At 28.7% G+C, this 24,215-nt stretch overlaps 1 protein-coding gene across 1 annotated transcript; it reads right to left on the reverse strand.

Moving 5' to 3' along the window:
* Positions 1 to 924: 924 nt before the first annotated feature.
* LOC107442440 (peptidylprolyl isomerase cyclophilin-33) lies at positions 925 to 24,163 on the reverse strand. Its single transcript, XM_016056011.4, has 12 exons — positions 23,882 to 24,163; positions 21,723 to 21,821; positions 19,742 to 19,785; positions 17,872 to 17,898; positions 15,748 to 15,829; positions 13,345 to 13,442; positions 9,810 to 9,936; positions 7,492 to 7,571; positions 7,159 to 7,264; positions 5,047 to 5,122; positions 1,138 to 1,204; positions 925 to 1,043 (listed from the first exon to the last, which is right to left on the reverse strand). The coding sequence occupies exons 1-12, from the start codon at positions 23,913 to 23,915 to the stop codon at positions 975 to 977; spliced, it is 909 nt and encodes a 302-aa protein (XP_015911497.1). The 5' UTR covers positions 23,916 to 24,163; the 3' UTR covers positions 925 to 974.
* Between the last annotated feature and the right edge of the window lie 52 nt (positions 24,164 to 24,215).

A 24,215-nucleotide genomic window follows, 5' to 3' on the forward strand; every position in this document is an offset into this window, starting at 1 on the left:
CAAGTAGATAAAAAAAACTTTTAAGTTAGGAAACTATATGGAACTGAAACTTGCATTGAACATAGTTTTTAAAGAAAGCATAGTAGAAATTAAAAAAAAAATGTTTTTGACAATTAAATACGATAAATATTAAGAAAGGGAAAAATATAGTAGTGCATTACTATACAATTGAGAAGAGAAGGAGAGGGAAGGGTAAAGACATGGAAACAGCCTTCTTCCCAGATGGCGTATTCGATCGTTGCGCTCGCAAATAACCAAGTTTTTACCATTCTATACTCTTGGTTTTTCTCCATAGCTGCCGTTGAACAGCGAATATCTGCTTTATGATTGGTCTGTTCAACTTGGCTTTCGAAGTGTTGGTCACTTGACAAAAAACGTTCCAGATGAATCAGAAAACATTTTTTGCGAATAAATCGTTCAGAAACCAGCAGTTCGACCAAATTTGTTTCAGTTGCATAAGGGTTTCATACTCTGTAATTACTGTCTGTCTTATACTCTGTAACATAATTTATTAATTTTTTTAATTTTTGTACTTGAAAATTGATTGTCAGAAAAACTAGATTACAATCAAAGGTGAAGTCACCAAATTAAAGACAATTATTTATATTCTTAATTCTAATTATGAAAGGTGAGAGTGCTATCACTATTATAATTATTTTTAATGTTAGATCAGTAAAAAGGTAAACACTAAAACATCAAGAGTCTAAAGAAAACATTTCACCCACGATGTTCGTTTATCATAAAGTAAAAAATAATAAGTTCAAAAAAAGAAGTTGAAAAAGTGAACTTAAAGGTTGAAATACATTTCAGAAATTAAAAAACTTAATTTGCAAATATTTATCAACACCTTTTTCATCTTTGAAAATTAAATTTGAATAAAACTAGTGGTGAAAGAAAATAATTTCTAAAGTATTGCACCAAGGATAAAATAAAAAATTACACTTTATTATACAGATTTTCTTCCATTAAAAATTTCACGTCAATTCTCCACAATTGCTTATTACAACTTTTTGGGAGGGCTTTCCACTTTTGCTGCCACATTTCTAAATGAAAAAAAAAAATATAAGGTGAACATGAAAAAATTATTATCTAACAAAGCATTAAAGAGTAAGACAACGCAGCAGCATTGATAATTACCTCCATTCTTTTCACGATTTCCATTCCACTGATCACCTGACCGAACACAACATGGAAGCCATCCAACCTTTAAGAAAAGTTGTATGAATAGATTGAGCTGCAGTTTGCAACAAAATTTCAAGAAAGTTAAAAAAAATCATGTTGTTGAATATTTAACAAGGTTTAAAATAAGCAAACAAGAAAAACCCTATATGTTACATCAAACTTCTAGGGGAGACAGTGCTGTAGTTAGGGGGGGGGGTATACCATTCCAAGAGATATTTGGTTTGATGTAGTGAAAAAAAATTTAAATGTTTGTTGCGTGCAGCCAGTTCCAAATTTATCTTAAAGGTAAACATCCACCCAATGTTTTCATAGCAGGTCCATATAAAAGGGAAACAAGTACCAGGCGTTCACAAACACATTTAATAAGGAAGATACAAAGACAATCAAAATAACAGACAAAACTCTGAGAGGTCTTCCTTCTCTAAAATCATAAAGCCATCCGCCCGTTCAAGGTTAACACCAACACATATATGCCTAACTCAGAGTGAAAAATAAAGACACTTTCCACAATATTTGAAAAAGATTTTGAACCAGTTTTTTTACTTTTACATTTTCTATTTATTTATTTTTTTTTTTTAATTTTTTTTACGAAGTGAAATATTTTTTGCTCAGTCTGGGGAAAATCATCTTTATTTTGACCAAAGTAAAAATTTTTACTATCCAGATTTTTAAAAAACAAGTGAATATTCAAATGTGAATAGTGCAATTTTCAGACTCACTTGCAATCACACACAATGAGAATAATCCTGTAAAAGAATGTCATTTCAGAAATGTAAACTGTGCTTCAAATTTGTGACGTAGTTGAAAAGCTAAGTAATTAGAGTAAATATATAAATTGGATTTACCAGTATTTAATAAGAACAAAATCTTTATATGAAGTTGCTTTTAACTAACTTCATGTAGTTTATAAATTTGTGAATATTAAATTATATTTCTTTATAACTCTGGTAAGCAAAGGAATCAGTTTAAGAGCAAATAATTATGTTCATGCAATAAAAAAAAAAAAGAGGAGCTCATAGAAATACCTTATTTTATATTTGAATAAAGACACTTTAAAATTAGTAACAAAACAAATCTGTATCCCTTTTTGGGTACATTTCCCCCTTCTAGCTATTAAAGCAGCGTGTTTAACAAATAAATAGTCAAAGTGCTTTTCAAGTGCTAATGAAGAATTGTGTACTCACTCAATTAGCAAAATTCCTTTATTAATAGCTTTTTTGATGAATGCATCAAAGATAAAAATAATGCTTATTAGTAGCAAATCCCCTTTTATTAAAAAAAAAATAAATGTCTTTTTTTAGAATTAAAACTGGTCAATTTAAATAGATCAGTATTTTGACAAATAATATGACACAGGAACCCACACCCAGAAATGCCATTACGTCTTTAGTGGTATTTATTCTAGGGTTGTTATATGATTATGTAAGAGAGAAATGGTAGTACTTTTGATAACTTTATACATAAATGAAACAAATTAATTTACATAATTGTAATAAAACACATTTTTTCTGAAGCTGACGTTTTTACATTGTTGACATTTTTTGTCACTAATTTCACTTGATGATACTCTGATTTTGTCACTATTTTCACTTGATGACAACACGAAAGCATCCATTTGCCAAAATGAAGATTAGATTTTTCTCTTCTCTAAAAGCATTTTTCATGAAAATATGAACATGCAACTTATCTTCCTATTGCTCCAAATACTTCATACATAATGGAACATGCTTCTACAGTATATACATTTTTCTACAATAAAAATGTGTTTGATATCATTTGCAAATAACTGCCTTTCTGTATAATTATGTACTGCAATCTGCAAATGAGAGCCGTGATGGCTCAGGGGATAGAACGTTCGCTTTCCAATGAAGTGAACTGGATTCAATTCCCCAGGGATGGCTGGTCGAAACGAATCCGCATCCGGCTTACACAGGGGTTGAAAAAACACGGGGATTTTTGAAAAAATTCAACCCGCCCAGGTTTTATTGAAAAAATCCGGGAAAAATTGGGTTTTATTTGAAAAAACCCGGGAAATATTGGGTTTTTTCATTTAGTGCTCATAAACTTTAAAATTTTACTGTGAAAATATTTTTATTCATTAAATAGTGTTGTATAAGCTTAAAAATAGAAATAAATCCAAAAAGTTTATATTAAATATATATAATAAAATTAAAATAAGTTTAAGTACTGCACTATCATTAATACATGTTTGAATCTTTATTGTTAAATAAATGACGTTTCACAATTTTTAACTATAAAATATAAATGCAACAGTAATATAAAAGGAACAAGTTTATTAATCTNAACTGTAGTCCGTGGATCGAGATTCAGACAGAAAGTAAAAGTTTATTAACAAAAAGCAAACAAACACATACAAATTTAAAAAGAACGCCATCTGGCGGTATAAAAAGAAAAAGACTTCGTAGCTATCCTTCCCAGGGAATGACAACAATATGTCTATAATTTTTCTTTGTTTTATTCTTCATTTTGAACTTATATATATATATATATTCTGGAAGCTCGGAATTTTTTCCATTCTTTTTTGGTCATAATTTTCCACTATTTTTTGATGAAAATTGTTGAATAACAATGTCAAGCATCATTGATTTTGGAAAGTATTCAGAATTGGAAATTTAGAATGCCATAACACCAGGCAGAAATTCTGGACGATACTTAGAAAGACAGTTTTCTGCTAATTGCTCTTGTTCATAATTTAAAAATTGTCCCCTTGTTTTGGGATCCAGGATGCATGTGCTAATAAATTAGGTAGCTGAACAGCTTGATGAAATCTTTTTACAAAATGCTTATGGGGTTCTAATTCATCATACATAAGTTAATTCATATTTCAACAGCTTCAGAAACAATTGATATCTGTTTTTTCAAATTGATAGTTAATTGGTAAAGCCCAAAATTATTTAATATTTTTGACATATTATTATTTGATTCATTTTGATGTTCAAGAGCAATCTCTTGATATTTATTGTAATTTTTGGCAAAAGTTTTTACACACTCACAATATGAACTCCACCAAGTATCATTTGGCGATTGGGGCATCAAGCAGTTTTTTTTCATTTGCCGATCATGTGCTTGATGCACATTTCTAAATTATTTGTTAACTTCCACGATGTATCCAATGATAGTATTAGGAGATACTTCTTTTTCAACCAAATTTAAAAAAACCAATTTGTGAAAAAACCCATCAAGTGGGTTTTTTCAAGGTGGGCCCACTTGGCGAACCCTGGGCTTACACTAACCACAGTGCCGACGTGAAATATCCTCAGTGGTAGAGCGATCACGAGTAACAGTTTCTTTGCCGTCAGGCTAGCCATGGGAGGTTCTCGTAGTCTTCCTCTCCATGTAATGCAAATGTGGATTAGTTCCATCAAAAAGTCCACCATAAAGGCAAATTTCTCCCAATACTTGATACAGGAGTTCCCTTGTCTTCTGGATTGGGTTCAAAATTACAAGGCTACAGAGTTGAACAACAGTAGTCGTAAACCCAAAAAATTGGGTCGGCTGTTCAACAGGATTATAAAAAAAATCTGCTAATTAAAATTTTCGTTATGTGTTACACACTATTTGATTCACAACTTCACATGCATTTTTGGATGACATGAAAGAAGTAACAAATTTAGACGAGGGAGTACTTTAGGCATTAAATATTATTGGGGGAAAAAACGGTTTGTTAAGTTGAAAGTAATTAGTTTCCAAACTTGGTGTAAAGTGTTATAAAAATTTTTCAAAAGCCATTAAAATATTATTAAAATAAAACAACATTTTCACACTTCCATTTTAATATTCGATTACCCAAATCAAAAACTTAAATGCAATGTAGAAAAATAAAAGAAAATATAATTCACCAACCATTCAGTTTTTGCAGTTGTGAGAAAAAATTGAGAACCATTGGAGTTTGGTCCTGAATTTGCCATTGATAGAAGCCCTGAAAATAAGAGAGAGTAAAACAATGTATAAATTAATATGGATGAATATAAATTAAATATAACACATACAGTAATACATAACTGGAGGAAGAATTTCTCAAATATTCGTGTATTTATTTTGATTCTTAAGTGTTAAATGTAAAGTTGTTTCAATATACTAGTTCAATAGACTGTTACAAACAGGGGTGTAGTAGAGCTGAAACACACCTGTATACAAGGTATCTGCTACATTTTAGATTTTCAAATTCATGACTAATTCCAAGAATTTTTCATTGCTTAATGAAGTTACTATTTTCTCAGACAAAAGCACAACAATAAAAGTAAAAAAGCATTATAATAATATTAATTGAAATGATAGGTATAACCAAAACTGCTATACTCTGCATCTTCACATTTATACTCACATCTCCACATATCACCTTACACTAATTGCAAGGTGATAAAAATTTTAGAAAAGAATAATGTAATTAATTAAAGAAAAACTATTAAAAAAGAAGATTGAATTTTAAAACAGTTTTTATTTTTGTCATGTTTGAACAATTTTGTTTTACTATTGTATTAACTTTCAGAATTAGAAAAAAAATATCTGCAATACGTGAACAGAAACTTGGCTTATTCAAAATCTTGAATAGAATCCTACATTTTTTATTTAACAGCAATTTGAATTTTCCAGTGAAAAAAATCTAAACTTCCCCTACAGAGTGTTGCAGTTTGGTTAAGAAACAAAACTGTTATTGTAAAATGGAAACAAAGTACAAATTACTTAAGGAGACACTTCGAGAAATATAGTTCAGATAAAGGAAAATAAAATCAGTAGTAGTACTGATATTGAAAATAAAATCAGAACTGATTTGATAAATTGAAAATCCTATTTAATGACACCAACCCTATTGGGAAGGAGCAGAGTTCAATGTCATTAAATGCATCTTTCAAAAACATTAAACACATGATATATTTGGATTCCATATCGAATGCAATATCATGCAAGATATTTGATTGTGCCCATACTATTTAGACAACCTGTACATAAAAATGTTATTTAATATTTCCCAGAATATCTTGTAAAATTTTTCTTGTAATAAACAGAGCTATTTTTTGTTGGCACACATATTAACATTAAACACACATTATCATTAAAATGAAAGATAAAATGGGTATTTTATAACTTAATCTTTTTGTAAACAATAAAATAAACTTTGATATGTTTAAATGAATAAAGTTTAAGGACCATAGTTCGATTGCTTTAAATTTAATTACTGAACAAAGAAACTAAACCGTTTCCAAGTAAAGATTAAATATGTAAAGCGTTGTGGCATAGCTAAAAAATTTACAAAATAAAGCTCTTCTTCGATGTGTGTGTTCTCACGCACGCACACAGACATCAGAAAATTAAGGGCCATTAAAGAAAATATAAATGTTCATATTCTTTTTCTTTTCGGTAACTGCACAGAGAACTTAAACCTATAGAAAGCTTTAAATTGTTTTGCAACTGAAGATACGAATTTGGCTTAAGTTTGAAAATGTGTTATCCTCAACAGATTTAGAAATCAATCAGATTTGAAATGAACTTGGGGGGGATAAATAGCATCCTGTGGAATTAGTAAATTCAATAAGCAAATATGATGGGAATTAATAATTAATTCACTGTAATTTTATTGTTTATACGTAACTGTTTTGTGTAGTTTGTTTCCCTGAAATTGTGCTGTCAATAAAATTATAAAATGAAAATTTTGATACATCAATGCAATTTAAAATTGGAACTATCAACCTGAATATGGAATAATTACTTCATCTCTGTACAGTAAAAATACTAAGCATAAAGAGGAAAAACCCTAAGAACACTTTTACGAAAGACATACACCAGAAAATCATATTTTTTCTCAGTTTTTAAAGGTTTTCTGCAGTTGCATGGAGAGAGGCTAGAAAATCAGAGTCTCACTGCCTTGTTATAAACCTGTCTTTTAGAGTAAACAAGTTTTGAAAAACTGAGTGAGAACACATATTTTGGAAGACAGATATTTAAACCACTGATTACCTGGTCCCGTGTGCTTCAGAGTGAAATTTTCATCTTCAAACTTTTTACCATAAATAGAACGCCCACCTGTTCCATTATGGTTTGTGAAATCTCCGCCTTGGCACATCTGTGGCAATAGTTAAGGAACACAAATAAATAAATGTATTTAACAATTAGTAATGAAGAAGTTCATTGGATAACTAAAGAATATTTATAGAATTGAAACTTCTAAAGCAATTGAAAAAATTCAGAGCTTAAGTCTTGTTTTGTAAAATAAAATGATTTTGATATAACTGAAGAAACCAGTTCAGAATATATTTTGATCAGACATGCTTTTTAAAATAAGAAGGATACAAATCCAGGTATAATACGATGAAAGGAGCTTCCTTTAAAACCAAATCCTTTTTCATGAGTACACAAACAGCGGAAGTTTTCTGAAAAAAATAAGAATTATAAACAATTTTGTTATAAAGAATGATATGAGTGACATTCAAATTTTCTATTTTCTTAACCGTTTCCCTGATTATCCTGAGTTAACTCGGGTATGTACATATTGCAATTATTTATTATCCCAAGAAAACTCGGCAAGACATTCAAATTTTCTATTTTCTTCACCGTTTCCCTGATTATCCTGAGTTAACTCGGGTATGTACATATTGCAATTATTTATTATCCCAAGAAAACTCGGCAAGACATTCAAATTTTCTATTTTCTTCACCGTTTCCCTGATTATCCTGAGTTAACTCGGGTATGTACATATTGCAATTATTTATTATCCCAAGAAAACTCGGCAAGACATTCAAATTTTCTATTTTCTTCACCGTTTCCCTGATTATCCTGAGTTAACTCGGGTATGTACATATTGCAATTATTTATTATCCCAAGAAAACTCGGGCGTAGCAGAATTTGTCAGTTTGTTTTATTTCATCACTGTTTTTACTCGGCTGGAAGCAAACAAAACATAATCTGCTGTGTTTGGAAATATGCCAAATTTTGTTTGAGAGTTTTGTTGTTGGATTGTGGGACTGTACACTTTGCACGATTGCATATACTATGGTTACTGAATTTACATAGAAAAAAAAAAGAATAAATAAAAATGGTGTATCACTTCACTAGTGTTTGGAAAGTATCACGTTGTGTTGTTCCTTGTTTTAAAAACTATCATACAAAGACTAATATTTAATTTTTTTTCATTTGCCCGAGATAATTCGGGATAGTAAACTGATGGTAAATTAAAAAATTTTTACGCATAAAAATTTTTTAAAATTTAACTTAAAACTCGTATATTATGTTTTGGTTTAGTTCCTTGTAGTTATTAATGAAATAAAAAAATAGATAAATGTTTTTTTTTTCTTTAAAAAAAAAAATCGGTAAGGGTTAAAAAAAAAGAGTACTTTTAAATGGGGACTTGAAACTACTTAAGCAGTTAAAAATCACAAATATTCAGGATGAAAAATTATGCAATTGCTAGACTTTGTATTTTCCTGCAAAAACATTTTTAAAATTGAAATTGTAGCTATAACCAGAAATGAGGCATTGCTTTTAATTAGAATTTCGTGTCTACTGCATTATTGTAACAGTTATACTTAAAAATATTTATTACTGTTACTAAAAATTTTTACAATGTCTGAAAATATATATAATTTATTTACAGAAATCGAAAATTATAAATTTAATGATTGAATACACAATTAAAGATTTATATAGGCACAATTCTACAAATACAAATGCATATTTGAGGCTGCAGTAAAGTTAAAAAACAAAATTCAATGTTTTTTTTTTAATAGAGTAAATTCCATTAAGAGAAATAAAAATTTTTACAGAATTAATATTAGGTAACTCATAGTAATACTATTGTTTCAGAAGAAAAAGGTGTACTAGTTTTGCAACGTTACCTCTTTATTTGTACACATATTCCATAACCTTAAGACCTTTCATTTAGTGATAGTAAAAGTCAATAAAGGAATTCTAACATTAAGATTGTAATTTTAAAATAAAATTGCAGGAATATGACTCAAAGATACAACCTTGCTTTAAAGAAGCTGAATTTTTAATTTTTCATAAGTATGAAAAAACCTTTAGTGCAGAAATTAACAGATTTATGAAATTGAAAAAGAAAAAAATACCACTCATGGGAGTAGCTGATTAACAAAGGCACATTTCCTCATCAAAGTTAGGGTAGTGTGGGACAAACAACAGGTGCAAAATATGCTGGAGGGCACTTTCGAGTTGATTGAGTGCATTTTTAATTTTACCTTGAGCATGACTTTCCAGACATAGAAAATATCCCGACTTTTTCGGTTTTTCAGAGATTTCCTAGTTAATTGCTATCATGGAAGTTTTTTTAAAAATTAGTTTATTCTTAACGTAAAATAAAATTTTACATATATTTTCCTCACATTGTTCACTGGATAAAATTTCTCTTTTCAAATAATAATAATAAAAAAAACTTTTGAGTATATATTTAAATATTAAACTAAAAAATATTTTCTGCAATAATAAATAGTTTTAAAAGAGAGATTGATTTTTTAAAAATATAAATCAAATAATTTTAACTGCACTTTAAATCCACTGGTTTAAATCACGCTAACCCTATTTGTATGAAGGCTAAAAATTGAAATATCAACAGAATTTTTTAAAAAAAGTGTCTATGCATTCAATAGCTTACTCACCAGCTGTAAGAGGGACAATGTCTTTACGCAACATGATTTGTACCCGGCCAATGTCTTCACTGTCTATTGCTATGTCAAAGTAGACTGTTGGATTCGATTTACGCTTCTTTTTCTCTGGTTCCTCTTCCTAAATAACATGAATATTTTCATCAGTACAGCAAATACAAAATATCTAAAAAGCTCTCAAAATATGTTAAATATCTAAAGAGATACAATAATATGGGAGATGTAAAAAATATATAGATACATAATAATTACACTTGATGAAATTGAAGATTCCTAGAGTAATGAATAAATAATAAAGTGGAGTCCTAATTATTTGAGGTGAGTGAACTAGACAAATCACAAGCTACTATATAAAATTTTAATTATTAAATTCATAAAATTTATTTAATAAATAAATGAAAGCAAGTTTTAAATTTCGGAGTTAGTAAATGCATATGAATAAATACACTTTCAATTCCAGTACTACCAAATATCAACAAGTTAATTATAACGTAAAATAACATAGCACTGTATTCCTGCCAACACTTATAGGAAAAATACATTCATTTTATACCATGTTTAAAAAAAATACACCTTTTTAATTTGAGAAGCAGCATTGAATGACAATACACTCACTTTATTGCCTTTATAGAGAAAATACACCCTTTTTATTTAGGAATCAGCACCTATTTATTTGCATGCATAGAGAAAACACACCTCTTTTAATTTAGGAATCAGGACTTATTTAATTGCATGTATAGAGAAAATACGCCCCTTTTATTTGAGAAGCATTTTACTGCAAATGTAAGAAAAATACATCCACTTATTTTTTTACTATATTGTTGTTTTGTTTTACTGCAGTAAAAAATGTGTTTTAGGTATTCAACAAGATTTATCAAACGTACAACATAATTAAGATACACACCATTGAACAAAATCGGTTAAATTTTGACGCATTGAAAATTCAAAGAGTTCCTTTTCTTTCACTTAAAATCTTGCAATCAATAATTATTTTTCCCTAACTTTATTGTTTAATAGATAAAAGTTTATTACGTTATAAAATATTTTTGAACTCTTCTTTCAATTAGGTACAGATTCTACTAATATTCAAAAACCAATGATAATCTAGCGAAAATTTTAATGCTGAAACTTTCCTTGGAAACATAACTATATATATCTAGTTATTATTTTAAGATAATTATCAGATCTCAAAGCAAATTCAAATTATTATTTTAAAATAATTATTAGATTAAAAAAAAAATTATTACTTTAATTTAATTATCAGATTAAAGCTCTGCTGCAGAAACTGGTGGTTAGCCAAGGGGTTAATAGCTCCCCAGCAGCCTTTCAAAAGTTGGATGCTTTTACTTTCCAGCACTCATCAATTTAAAGCTAATATCATGGTAAATTTTTTTCTTCTAAGAACCAGGTTCGAATCCTGGCGATGGCTGATCGATACGAATTTTGCATCCGGGTGGCACCGACCACAGGGTTGCAATGAAATATCCTCGGTGGTAGACGGATCATGGGTTAGAGTCTCTTCGTCATCAGACTAACCGTGAGAGGTTCGCGTGGTCTTCCTCTCCATGTAACGCAAATGTGGGTTAGTTCATCAAAAAGTTCTCCAGGAAGGCACATCTCTCCCAATACAGTACACTCTCGATTATCCGTGCTCGGATTATTCGGTTTGTGGATCATCCGTGCTCATTCCGGAGTATCACAGAAAATTTAAAGCGAAACAATTTCAAGATTAAAAAATTTTGATTCATGAAGTCATAACACTACCAAAGTTTTGGAAGCAATATTCCTCATTGGATGGCTGTAAATGAAATATCAACAGCATGGTCAAAGGTAAAATCTTCTACGTTATCACGATCGTGGAGAAAGATCATACTGCTTGATGAACAATCTTTTTCAGATATTCAAGAAGAATATGATAACAGTATTCTCGAACACGCAAAAGAAATTCGAAATTCTTAATGAAGAAAATTTAGAAGATGGGTTTCAAAGTGTGAGCCTGGCTTCCAGTATTTGACAGATGAAGACATCGTCATGTTATTAAATCAAATAATGATGATAGTAACTGATGTAGAAGATGTAGTAAATGAGGGGGGAAATACGATTTCTGTTGCTCTACGATCTGTGGAAACTTTATTAGATTATATGGGAGGATTTGATTACGGTGACATTACTAGGGTTCGTAAAAATATGTGTCCATATATGGCGCATTACACATCTTTTTAAACAGCAAACGTTAAAAGGAAAATTCCTAGTTTGATGTTATACAGCATGCAAATGTCAGTATTTTTTATTTGTACTGATATTAATTTTTTCTTTAATAAAAAGGAATTTTCGTATTATCCGTGTTTTTCGATTGTCCGTGCGACCTGTCCCGGTGATTAACCCGGATAATCGGGAGTGCACTGTACTTGATACAGGACTTCCCTCATCTTCTGGATTGGGTTCAAAATTACAAGGCTACGTAGTTGAATATTAGTCATAAGCCCACAAATTAAGTCGGCTGTTTGATGACGGTTATAATATAAAATGTTTTTTAAAGTACAATTTTTTTCTTCTAAATTTAATTATTTTTACAAGTCACAAAGGATTTTTTTTACTCATAAATTATTTCTTTAGATACTTACACAGCACTAGAATGTCTCTTTCTAAGTATCAACCCTGAATGGAGTTCAGGAGAAAACTGATAGCGTTCCAAAACAGAAAAGTTTTCAATGTTATTCAACAGGAAAACGTTTAGCAGTTTTATACACTTTTCAAAACAGGCAGGAAAAAACAGTTTTTATTTTCCTACAAAAATTCATGACATAACTATTGCCAAAAAACACATTTTGTGCAAATTTGCAACTCGACAGTTAAAGGATTAAGCTACAAGCTGAAGGTGAAAAAATATTTTTCAGAGGATAAGATAAAATTATAGATTGGAAAGATTAATTAAATATTTGGAAAAAAAATATTTCTATAAGAAAATAACAAAAAATAGTGCTCAGTCAGGTATATAGGTGGTCAGTGATTCCACTTATGTTGTATAGCAGAAAGGGTGATGCAAAAAAAAAGTTCTGATACATCCCTCCAGTTCCCTAATTCTCCAACATAAAAAGGTAGAAAAAAAAATAGTGTGTGAGATGATTTACTTCAGCAAATTTAAACTTAATCATTTTTTTGTTGTTGCTTTAACAGCAGTAGGAGAAAAAAAATTGAGTGCTTAATTTTTTTTAAAATTCTTTGTTTAATTTTTATTACTTAAAAATTTATTACATTAGTTATAACAAATTATTTTATTAGTTTCTCGTAATCACAAAATATTACATTTTAAATATAAGAATTTCTATTTTAAAGGTAAGTACATTTTTAAAACAGGAATTTGTATTACTTTTAATAGGAACCTGCTTTTATTAAAAAAAAAAAAAAAAAAACCTGATATTTGGAAGTTTTGGATTCTAAGGACACATAGTCTACAAAGTCCTGCAGAATCGCTGTCAGTAATTGGAAACTTTATATACATTGTTAGTACATTTTGAACATTTATTACTTCATTTTCATCAAGTTTTCTTTTATTTTCTCCATCAGGCTCATCTAGTGTAAGTGTTTCTCCTGCATGTTCTTTCAACCAAGCATCATCAGACCACACTATAAAAAGAGGGGAGGGGGGATAAACAAGACTTCAAATTATTAACTCAAAATAAATTCTTCAAAAATATATATATATTTACAATTATTCACATATATTGTATTAGTACTCACTATTGCAAAATCAAGCATTTACATTTTGTTTGTGCGGCATTGGGTTTCCAATTTTGCCTATTTAGGTACAGTTTTATCATTCTTTACTAAGGGTTAGGAACAAACACACACAGAAGTTTAATTTAAATTACACTGCTATTGTTTTTCAAATTAGTCTGTTCATTAACTGACTTTCTGCTTCTTCATAAAATTTGAAAAAGTTAAAATTAGTTTTTGAATGAGTTATTTTGAATCTGCGATGCAGTTTAAAAATTTCAAAATCTATTAGGTACATTCAGATACATACATTCTTAATACATTTCAGAATCTAAAAAAAGATATTATTTATTTTAAATTATTCAAAACAATGTTTTGAACATATTTGCAAAGCATAGCAATTTTTTTGTAAGGAACACAATCACTTTTTATTGAATATGCAAGGAAACTCCCTTTCATATAGAAAATATTTATCAAATATCCAGGTTAGTTAGAAACAAATATCCTAAGTAGATTTTACAATAAATAGGCACACTTATATTAATAAAATGTATTAGAATTTTTCCTCAGAAAAACAATTTATTTAAAAATAACACTGAACATTCAAAATGCAATTCCGTTTATGAAGAGGTTCACAACAGTAATATAGCCATCCTAGAACATACTTGTCATCAAGAACAAAAATAAATGTATACATCAAGCCTAATTTTAAAAATTATCACCAGCTTACAAGGGAAACTAGGGAAGTGTGACTCGCCAATTTTGAAATAAACTAGTGGGATGTATGCCTTATGAGGAATAATTTTAGGGGGAAACATTCGTTTCGGCCCATAGAAGGTCCTGTGAGAGATAAAAAATAATTCAATATATAGAGAAATCGGTATTTTATTACTTCAATGCAGACTATTAGTTATTGTAATTGTCTCATACTCCAATTAATTTTGTGGTACTTTGACGTACTATATAATGCATGTTTATCGTCAAAATTGATTTCGAAAATTTTATATATCTGTAGTTTTTCAGAAAAACCTGTATTTTAAAAAAAAATTGACATCAAATTTTCTTTTTTTTCTTTTCTTCGAAAAAGTTTCCAAATTAATTGGAGTATGTAATTGCAAATCAATTAATTAAGAAATAAATAATTAACAATTAATTAATAATTAATTTTCTGATTTGTTTATTAATTAGAAAACTAATTAATTATCCAATTAATTACAAATTAATTGGATTATGAAACAATTACAATAACTAATAGTCTACACTAAAGTAATAAAATACCGATTTTTCTATATATTGAATTATTTTTTATCTCTCACAGGACCTTCTAAGGGCTGAAACGAATGTTAAATAATTTATCAATTACCAAATTAATTAATTATCCAATTAATTAGATTATGAGACAATTACAGTAACTAATAGTCTGCATCGAAATAATAAAATACCGATTTTTCTATATATTGAATTATTTTTTATCTCTCACAGGACCTTCTACGGGCCGAAACAAATGTTGCCCCCTAAAATTATTCCTCATAAAGCATACATCCCACTAGTTTATTTCAAAATTGGCGAGTCACACTTCCCTAGTTTCCCTTGTTAGTGAATAGTATTGCTTAACAAATATTACCGACCCCTAATCAAAATTAAACAAAAAGTAAATCTCTAAACAAAATTTGAAACACAAGAAAAAGTTTTTTGAGCAAACTTCTTATAATCTGATTATAAGAAAACCTAACAAAATTGAGATGCATCAAAGTGTCATTTGTTGAATAAACAATCCTAATAGATTTTGGATTTAAGTCTTTTAATTTTCTCGAAATCTGCGGTTGTACATGTTATTTTGTTAAAGTTCTATACGATTTGAGATAGAATACAAACAAATTACTTTCTAAATTCAATTTTATTTATTTATTTTATAATTTTAAAGAATAGGATACATTTACAGAAATAATGAAATATAACTTTCCTTCCTTATTCTTCGATAGGACAACAATTTTTTCCCTATCCATAAAAAGTTTTTAGCAATGTCAATTAATTTTAATAAATTAAATAATAGGAAAGTAAGCTTGTTTTGGGACAAAAAAAAACAGGCAAAAATAAATAGTATGTTCCCCTTATTTTAAAATTTTACATTGAAATGAAAATGCTAAATATTAATTAAGAGTATAATATTAATAACATACAAAAAAGTAATTTGAAAAATACAAAAAGATAATACCTGCTCTTGTAGATCCTTCCTTTATTCTCATTGGTTTGGCAATATTCACTCTAATAGTACGGCCAAATAACTCAGAATCATTCTAATAATATACAATTTTATTAGTAAATACATTAGAATTTTAATGAAAAAACAATAGCAATATGGATGAAAAAAACAAGAATAAATGCACACACAGTCAAACTCGATTATAATAAGTACAAAGCGGGCACAATATTTGCTGCTTACAACCAAATGCTTGTAAAAAACTAGTGCATGAAAAATGATAAAAGTTAATACGCAATTGGCAAACAATACTACTCAATAGTAATACAGTACTTGCCTTATTTTTTATTTCTGTATAGTAAAAAAGAAGAATAATCTCATTGCTGCGTTATTGCTCTCCGAATACGACTCGTATCCCAAAAAACATCATCAACATAAAAAAGGATAGCGTCAACCCAAAAAACATCAAATGGAAATGTTTTTTAAAAAAAGGTTAGTCGAGCAAGAGAGGCAGAATTAAGAAAATATAATTGAGGTTTGCTTGTTTAACACGTTAACTGCGGCACGCACTTACAGTGAAATCTCACTAAAAAAGAGGTATGTTCATGCAGAGAAAGTACTGTATATTTCTGAATGTAGATCAAGAATTTTTTGAAATGTTTGAAGATAAAATGGAGGCTTCAGATTATAAACAGATTCCTTAGCTGGCTAAAATTCCAGGCAAACATAGTCGACAAAAATACTTTTCTGTTAGCAAAGCATAAATCATAATTTGATAAATAAAATGAAATAAAATTGCACTGATAAAATTGCATACATTTATATCATTCTAATAGAAATCTAAACAATTTTATTAGTAAATACATAAGAATTTTAATGACAGCAAATACAAAATACATAACTGTTAAAAATAAAACACCAATGAATAAATATTTAAAAGGGAATGCATCAAAATGACAATAGGAAAGCAATTTTTTTGTAATAAGAATTTTTTTCTGCTCATTTTTCCACATAAAGCAACATGACGAACACGAAAAGTTACATTTAACACTTAAAGAAACATTAATGTGAAGAATACCAGATAAAAAGCACTCTAGTTTTTTTTAAAAAAAAACATTAGGTATGGGAATACAGTTCTTTTCATACTTCTTTTAAACCTGCAAAAAAATAAAAAATAGCACTGCACTGTTTCGTAATTTTGCAACAGGGCCACAAGTTTGATTAGAGTTTTATGATTATTCAGTTTAACTAAATTATTTGTTAGTTTTTTAGCAGAAGTAATCTTAATAAAATTGAAATGCTGTAAACCAAAATGATGACTTCCAAAAGTTTAGGGAAGGGGTCAAGTTTGAAAAAGAAATTTCCTTGACCTGTTTCAGCTCCACAAGAATTATAGAGAAAGCAAGTTTTTTTCATGCTCAAAGCCAAAACAAGTTTTTTCTCATGTGAAAGCTACTAAAAATACTAAGTGCAAAATATATTTATCTAAATGACATATTCTGTTGATAACAGAATATCTCCTGAAATAGAAAACAGACTCAATCTTGCAAATAGGGTTGAGAAGATTTATTAAATCTAGGTTTCTTTCCAGAAAAACAAAGTTCTTAATTTACAAAACTCTCAACAGGTCGGTCTTGACATATACTTCTGAAGCTTGGACAAGGACAAAACTGGAGGAAAATTGTATCACAATATTTGAGAGAAAGATTTCGCAGAGTATGCTTGGTGGTGTAAATGAAAACAATTGTTGGAGAAGGAGATTTAACTTTGAACTGTACAAGAGAGTTATAAACAATCTGATATTATTAAATACATAAAAATAAATGGAATGCATTGAATGGCCCACGTGATTCGAATGAGTGATGACAATACAATAAAAAAAGATATTGCCTTTTAGATCAATATGAACAAGAAAGCAGGAAAGGCCGAGGTTGAGATGTGCTGATTCGGTGGAGTCTGATTTTCTTACAATTAATGAAAAGAATTGAAGATCAAAGATAAATTGGATGGATTAATCTTCAGAGGAAGGCCTTGGCCCACATTGGGCTGTTTGGCCAACTATGATGTTGAAATAACATATTCTGAAATTAGGAATTTCTTTTTAATAGTAAAAAATATTAAAAAAAATATGTTTCTTACCATATTGTCAATGGCAGCAGCAGCTTCCTAAAAAACAAAATATGTATCAATGCTACTTTATTCATTCAACACAGCCATAACAAAGGAATGGAGACATACACAAAGAGAATATAATTATTAAATAGCGTTGCTAACTTATGATACATGACAAGCATATTCTTCAAGAGAATGGAATAATATTTCGCAGAAATGTTTTTTATAAGGTGTGATCGCAAAATCAATATTTAATTGATATTGGGGGCAAGAAAAACAATGTAGTTGATGTACAGAGACTGATTTTCATTTGTTTTTAATATTTTATTATACTTGTTTTAATGCATTTACTGTTATTGTTACGAATTTTATACAACTGTTTTATTTTTACTCAATTTTAGGGAATTTTCTAAAATGTAGGAAAACCAGGAGACCAAGAGAAACTGACAAAATCCAGTAGTCTACTAGAAAATCCTGTAGAGTTGGCAGCTATGTTAATATTAATGCTTTTTAATTACTATTATGAAATAAAAAATCCTGCAAATTTATTTATTATGGTTTGCTTGAATCTTCTACAGTAAGACTACATCTCTGCCTATGAATATACTTTTTTATACTAAAGATACTATTTTAAATCATTTCTAAAATTTTTTACTGTAAGAATCATATTTCAAAGAAAAATGTTGGTCTGCTGTCACTGGAAGCTTTGTCAACCTAACTATAACCATGAACTCTGATGGAAGTACTTAACACATTTCTTGGGAGCACAGCTTATAATGTTATTTACACACTTAATTCTGTTCTCTCAAACAATATCCTAGTCAAGAGACTATATATTGCTTACATAAATTATTAACTGCACAACTGCACAAAAAAAAATTCATTATAAAACTAAGTAATTTTTCTTTGCAATATTTTTTAATTAATGAATATTTAACAATTACAGTTGTTTAGGAAATTTATACTTTTTGGACATACTGTTGGGATCAATAAAAACTATAATAATCAATAAAAACATACACAAAAAAAGTGTAAAAAAACTTTTTAAAATAGATTTAAGAAAATTAAATATAAAAAATGTATTTTCCTATCCTGAATAAAATTTACTAACTATCTATTCCTCCTCTGCAAAAAAAAATTACTGCTGCGGCTTTGACAAAAACATTTTTGATTTTTTAAAAGCAATAAAACACTTTAATACAAGAAAACCTTGTTTGGAAAAGTATTAAAAAAATGAATGTCTTATAAAGTAAGTGATATATCTTTAAAATAAAATATTATTAACCTCTATCTTGCTTTGGTACAAGAATTTTAAAACTACCTGGTCCATATCATTTTAAAATATAATTTAAATAAAGGAAGAGTTAAGTAAGTATCAACAATAATACATTAAAAAGTTAACATTTTCTTCAATTCAAAATTTGAGTTACTTTAAAACAGGATATATTTTACTTTCTTCAGTTATAATTATGAATGATTTGATAATTATATAATAAAATTTAGATAATAAGATTTAATAAAATAAATAATAAAAAAAGAATACAAATTTTTAAAAAATTAAGTGCATTTTAAATAGTTCAATGATTTTGGTGTTACAAGAAATTGTGCTTTATTTTTAGCTCTACTAAAAATTAATTATAATAAAAATTATGAGATAAGAAAATCAATGGGTGAAAATTTAACTTTTGAGCCAACAAAATAAAAATATGTAGTTAAAAAATAAACAATATTTCAGTGCAATTAATGCTTTTTTTAAATTGTACATTACCAGAAGATTTGTGCTATAAAGCAGATTAAATATTAATAGATTATATATAAAAATTTCTTAAGATAATAACATAAAATAAACCACATTTGATGTTATGAGAAATACATGTATTAAAAATAAAGAAATTACATCAGCTGCTTCAAATTCCACAAAAGCAAACCCTCTATGCTTTTCTACAAAGAAGTTAAAGATCTCTAACAAAACACATGACTCATTAAAAGTAATAAAAATGCTTCAAATGAAAAATACTGATTATCCAAATAAATACTTTAATAATTGTATAAAATTATTTAACTTGAACAAAAACTAGAACACAGTAAAAAATTAAAAGAGCATTGTCCCCGATAGAACATCAACAGTTATGGAAACATGCTTTTGGTTGTTGATGTTGCTTTCTGATGTTGATTTTTTTTTTACAATCAATACAACTATTTATCTTTTTTATACCCTTATTTCACAAAGAGATATCCACATCTTTATTTATTGGGAAATAATTCATCATTTTTAATAAATATAAAGAATGCAATACTTGTTTAAAAAATACAACTTACCAAAGATGAATTTTTGCTACATTATTTTTATTCACTGATTCATTTTATTTAACACATTTCTTCTATTTTGGTAGAAATTGACAGCAATTAACTAAATTTAAGTGGAGGGGTTCGGAAGTAGTGGTCATCAGCTGTTCCGAAATTTTGTCTCTTTCTCAATTCATCAGCAAAATTTTTTTTCTTTTCTGCTTATGAAGATATTGGTTCAATTCGTATTTGAATTTTGCTTTTATATTTATAATTACTTAATTAATGACAGGATGCAACAGGCTAACTTCTGCACAAGTTGTGCTGTTTTTTTAATAATATTTTTTTATTTTCAATGGGTAATGTCCCTGATGTGATTTATTGATTATAAAAATAAAAAAACACACACATACAAATACAAGTTATTGTAAATAACTAGATGAGTTTATAGCATTATTTGTAAGGTAACTGGGGGTTGAATTTATTGAGAATATAGCTGCCTTAATCAATCAATATAAAGAAGTAAGAATTTAAACTTACACAATACCAAACATAAAACATTAATGTAACGAAGCATTGCGATGCATCAAATACTGTGATGTGAGTGTGATGATACATCGCAATGCCATAATCTTAACATCGCCTAATCTTAATAACTGTATATATGGGTGCTGGACTGCACCTGTGCATGCAGATAAGTGTGCTGCAATGATCGAGAGTGTGGGAGGAGTAAAGGTTTTGACTTAATACTGTCAATTTTCTTAAATTTTTTTTGTTTAAAGTTTAAGTGTGATTGACTAACATAAATTTGCCCAGAATTCACTACACTATTTTTTTTTAAGATTAAAAAAATTGTTTCCATTAGTATAGTAGATTTTATATAAACTTTTATGTAAACAACATCGGCATTCATTATAACTTTTAGCTTGATTGTTAGGTATAAATTTGTCTTAATCCACAACTTTAATAGACCTAAACAGACAAAGTTAGAACGATGCATTTACAGAGTAACTTTCTTTCCAAAGATAAAATAAATGTATTGGTCATACTTATCTTGTTTGAAAATTGTATTCGATCATTTTGTGATATGTTAGTCCCTTCTGTTGTTTATTTTCAAGATGAAACATAAGTAGTCTTACAGTTATCTTAATAAATGTTATTTATCAAAAAAGACAGCACTAAATGAGCATCTAATTTTTAATTCATTTTCCCTAATGAAATATTATTTTAAAAGGTTCTTTTACATGTATATTAACATAACAAAAATGTTGTGTCATTACCTATTTGTTTAAACTAGTCAAGTATTATTTTAGCCATGAGTAGTTAATATTTACGGTATTTTTTTTTGTATTCACGATATCACATAACTAAGTTTGTTTTATGCAGCCAACATGAGTCGTTATATTGAGCACTGATATGGACTGCAAAACTTCCCAAGAAGTCTTTCGGAGGAAAAAAAGAACAAAAAAAATGTGTCAAACATCTAAGTTATGCCAACATCTGCATTACTTGATTTGCAAGGTGTTGACACACTTAATCATGGATTTAGGATGCAAAATCATTAGAATGAAATTATTTAGTATAAAGGATACGAGTTTCATAATCCAAAGGAATTTGAACATCAATTATTTCCCCAAATGGAATAAAAGCTGCATGAATAATATCTTTATTTACTTCTTCTGCTAAACCACCTACGAATAATAGAACAATTAGTATAATATTTAATAGAACAATGCTTAAAAAAAGATAACTACAATAAAAAAAAATTTTCTTAAATTAATATATTATGTAATAACAGAGAAAAGTAGAGACATATTTTTTTTATATAAAAAAAGACATACTGACATCTCAGAATAATATAAAACATGAGAAAATATTTAAATATCTAAATTTGATGATAAATATTAAAATAACCAGGAAAAATGCCTGGTAATGGCCTGAAAAAGGGGTAAGATATTTTTTTTCAAAAATAAAATACCTATGTAATTTCTGAAAATTTCTAAGAAAAACAAATGAAAACATGTCAAAAAAACTGACACTTTTCAACAGGATTTTGGTGTGTCATGTCAAAAATCAAACATTGATATTGACTGAAATACTGCTTTAACTTAAATTACAATTAAAATAAAACTGATTTATTTCTTGGCTGTGAAACTCATACATACAGTTATAATATTTCACAGTGAAACCCAAAATTAAAACAATGTGAAACAATAATCATTAATCTAATTCAGATAACTAGTAAAACATATAAAATTTTTATGCTTCAGTGAACATTTTTGGTACCTATATGTTTTAAAACTATGGTTCAACAAACATGGAAAATATATAGCTCAAATCTAAAGAAAAAATCATAAATTTCAATCAGCATCATTGTAAGTGAAAGAATTCACAACAACAGTCAACAAATCTGTAAATAATTTACCAAATAAACATTTAATTTATAGACGTATGAATTTAAATTAAATCAAAAAAAAAATTTCTAAACAAATCATTATACTGAAGAAAAAAGAACGATGCATCTAGTTACACATTATGTGTAAGCAAAAAAAAAAAAGAAGTAATGTGAAATTCTTAATATTATAGGGAATATTTCACGGCTGATACTTAAGTCAAACAAAATAATTATAGAGTTCCGATGACTCATGAGAAGTGGGATGCAAGAAACTAAAAAAACACCGCAGAAAAGGACCAACTTTAAATGTTTAACTCGCAAATCTCTAAATATTTCTATCCAGGGGTAAACCTCTACATATTTCTTTCTTAAAATATTTTCAAGTTTAATATTTTTTAGGCAATTGTAGAACAGAAAACGATACCGAATCATCCCTGTATTAAGCAAAGTTTTTTTAAAAATGGTTTTTGGAACTTGACAGATGTCTTCTTTACCTAAAATGTAATATAGTTGGGGGTTAAAAGGTAGAATCCCTTGGTTAGGCAACAAATTTCAGTTGTAAAATTTTTTTAGCACTCAATTTCTGATAACTATATTTTTCTTCTTGCTGTCTCTGTATTTAATGACATCAGCATCAGGGGAATATTTCCGTATTGTAACCTGCCACACCAACTACAATGTCCAAAGCCCCAAATTGATTTTAAACGGAAATTAAAAAAAAAACATCTAGAGGTTTGTCTGTAGTTCATTTACGTCACACAAGAGCTGCACAATGGGCTATTGGCGACGGTCTGGGAAACATCCCTGAGAATGATTCGAAGATATGCCATCACATTTTTAATCTTCTGCACAGGGGATGGCGGCAATCCCGCTTTGGTAGCCTGACGACCTGCAAGCGAAGTCGAGCATTTTACGGCAGAACATTTTAACGAGGGCCAATACCTTACACCCTCAGTCCCTATGCAGACTGATCCAAGTGGTTACTCACAAGCACAATGACAGCAACCAGTGATGCTTGACTTCGGTGATCTGCTGGTAAACGTGTTTTAACGATCAGTCCACAGTGGGACGATGTTTGTTTAGAGCTGGTCCCCATAAGTGATGCTTTTTTTAATTTTTCGAGGGCCGCTGCCGAGAAGTTGCCAAGACTTGGCGATTATTCTACCACAGATCACGATACTGAAATTTCCCTGGTTACCTCGATTCTTCACTTTAACCTAGCTGGGCAATAAAATAAAATTGCATTACTCTCACAAATAGTAACTTCGATTATGCCCAGTCTTATACTTAAAAAAAGTGTAAAGTAAGGGTTAAAATCACCAAAACTTTAATGGCATTACTAGAAAAACGACTTACCCACATAAATCGTACGTTTCGAATTGGCAGACATACTCAAGTTAAACAGAAGACAATTTTTGTTTGGAAATCTTTTATAACTTTAATAACAATTCGAATGATTTCATAAACTATTTGTTTAATGCTTATAAAGATTAACCAAGGTAGAGATTAGCAGATAAATTATAAATCCTTTAAGATTTAATCGTGGTTATTGACTTTTCCTGAGTTTTAAATTTAAGTTTAAAACATAGAGGAATGTTTAAAAATTACGGCATGAAATAGTTGTGAGATGATAGTTTAATAATAAAATTTAAGCTTGCAGCTTGTGTTGATATGCCGGGGTTGAATGTTG

Source organism: Parasteatoda tepidariorum, chromosome 4, assembly GCF_043381705.1.
Source record: "Parasteatoda tepidariorum isolate YZ-2023 chromosome 4, CAS_Ptep_4.0, whole genome shotgun sequence".
NCBI lineage: Eukaryota > Metazoa > Arthropoda > Arachnida > Araneae > Theridiidae > Parasteatoda > Parasteatoda tepidariorum.

Coding starts and splice junctions, on each gene's coding strand:
- LOC107442440 (XM_016056011.4), bottom strand. CDS start 23,915: ATGTCTGCCAATTCGAAACGTACGATTTATGTGG. Junction 7,265..7,491: donor ATCGTATTATACCTGGATTT/GTATCCTTCTTA, acceptor CTATTGCCACAG/ATGTGCCAAGGCGGAGATTT. Junction 1,044..1,137: donor AAATCGTGAAAAGAATGGAG/GTAATTATCAAT, acceptor TTTTTCATTTAG/AAATGTGGCAGCAAAAGTGG.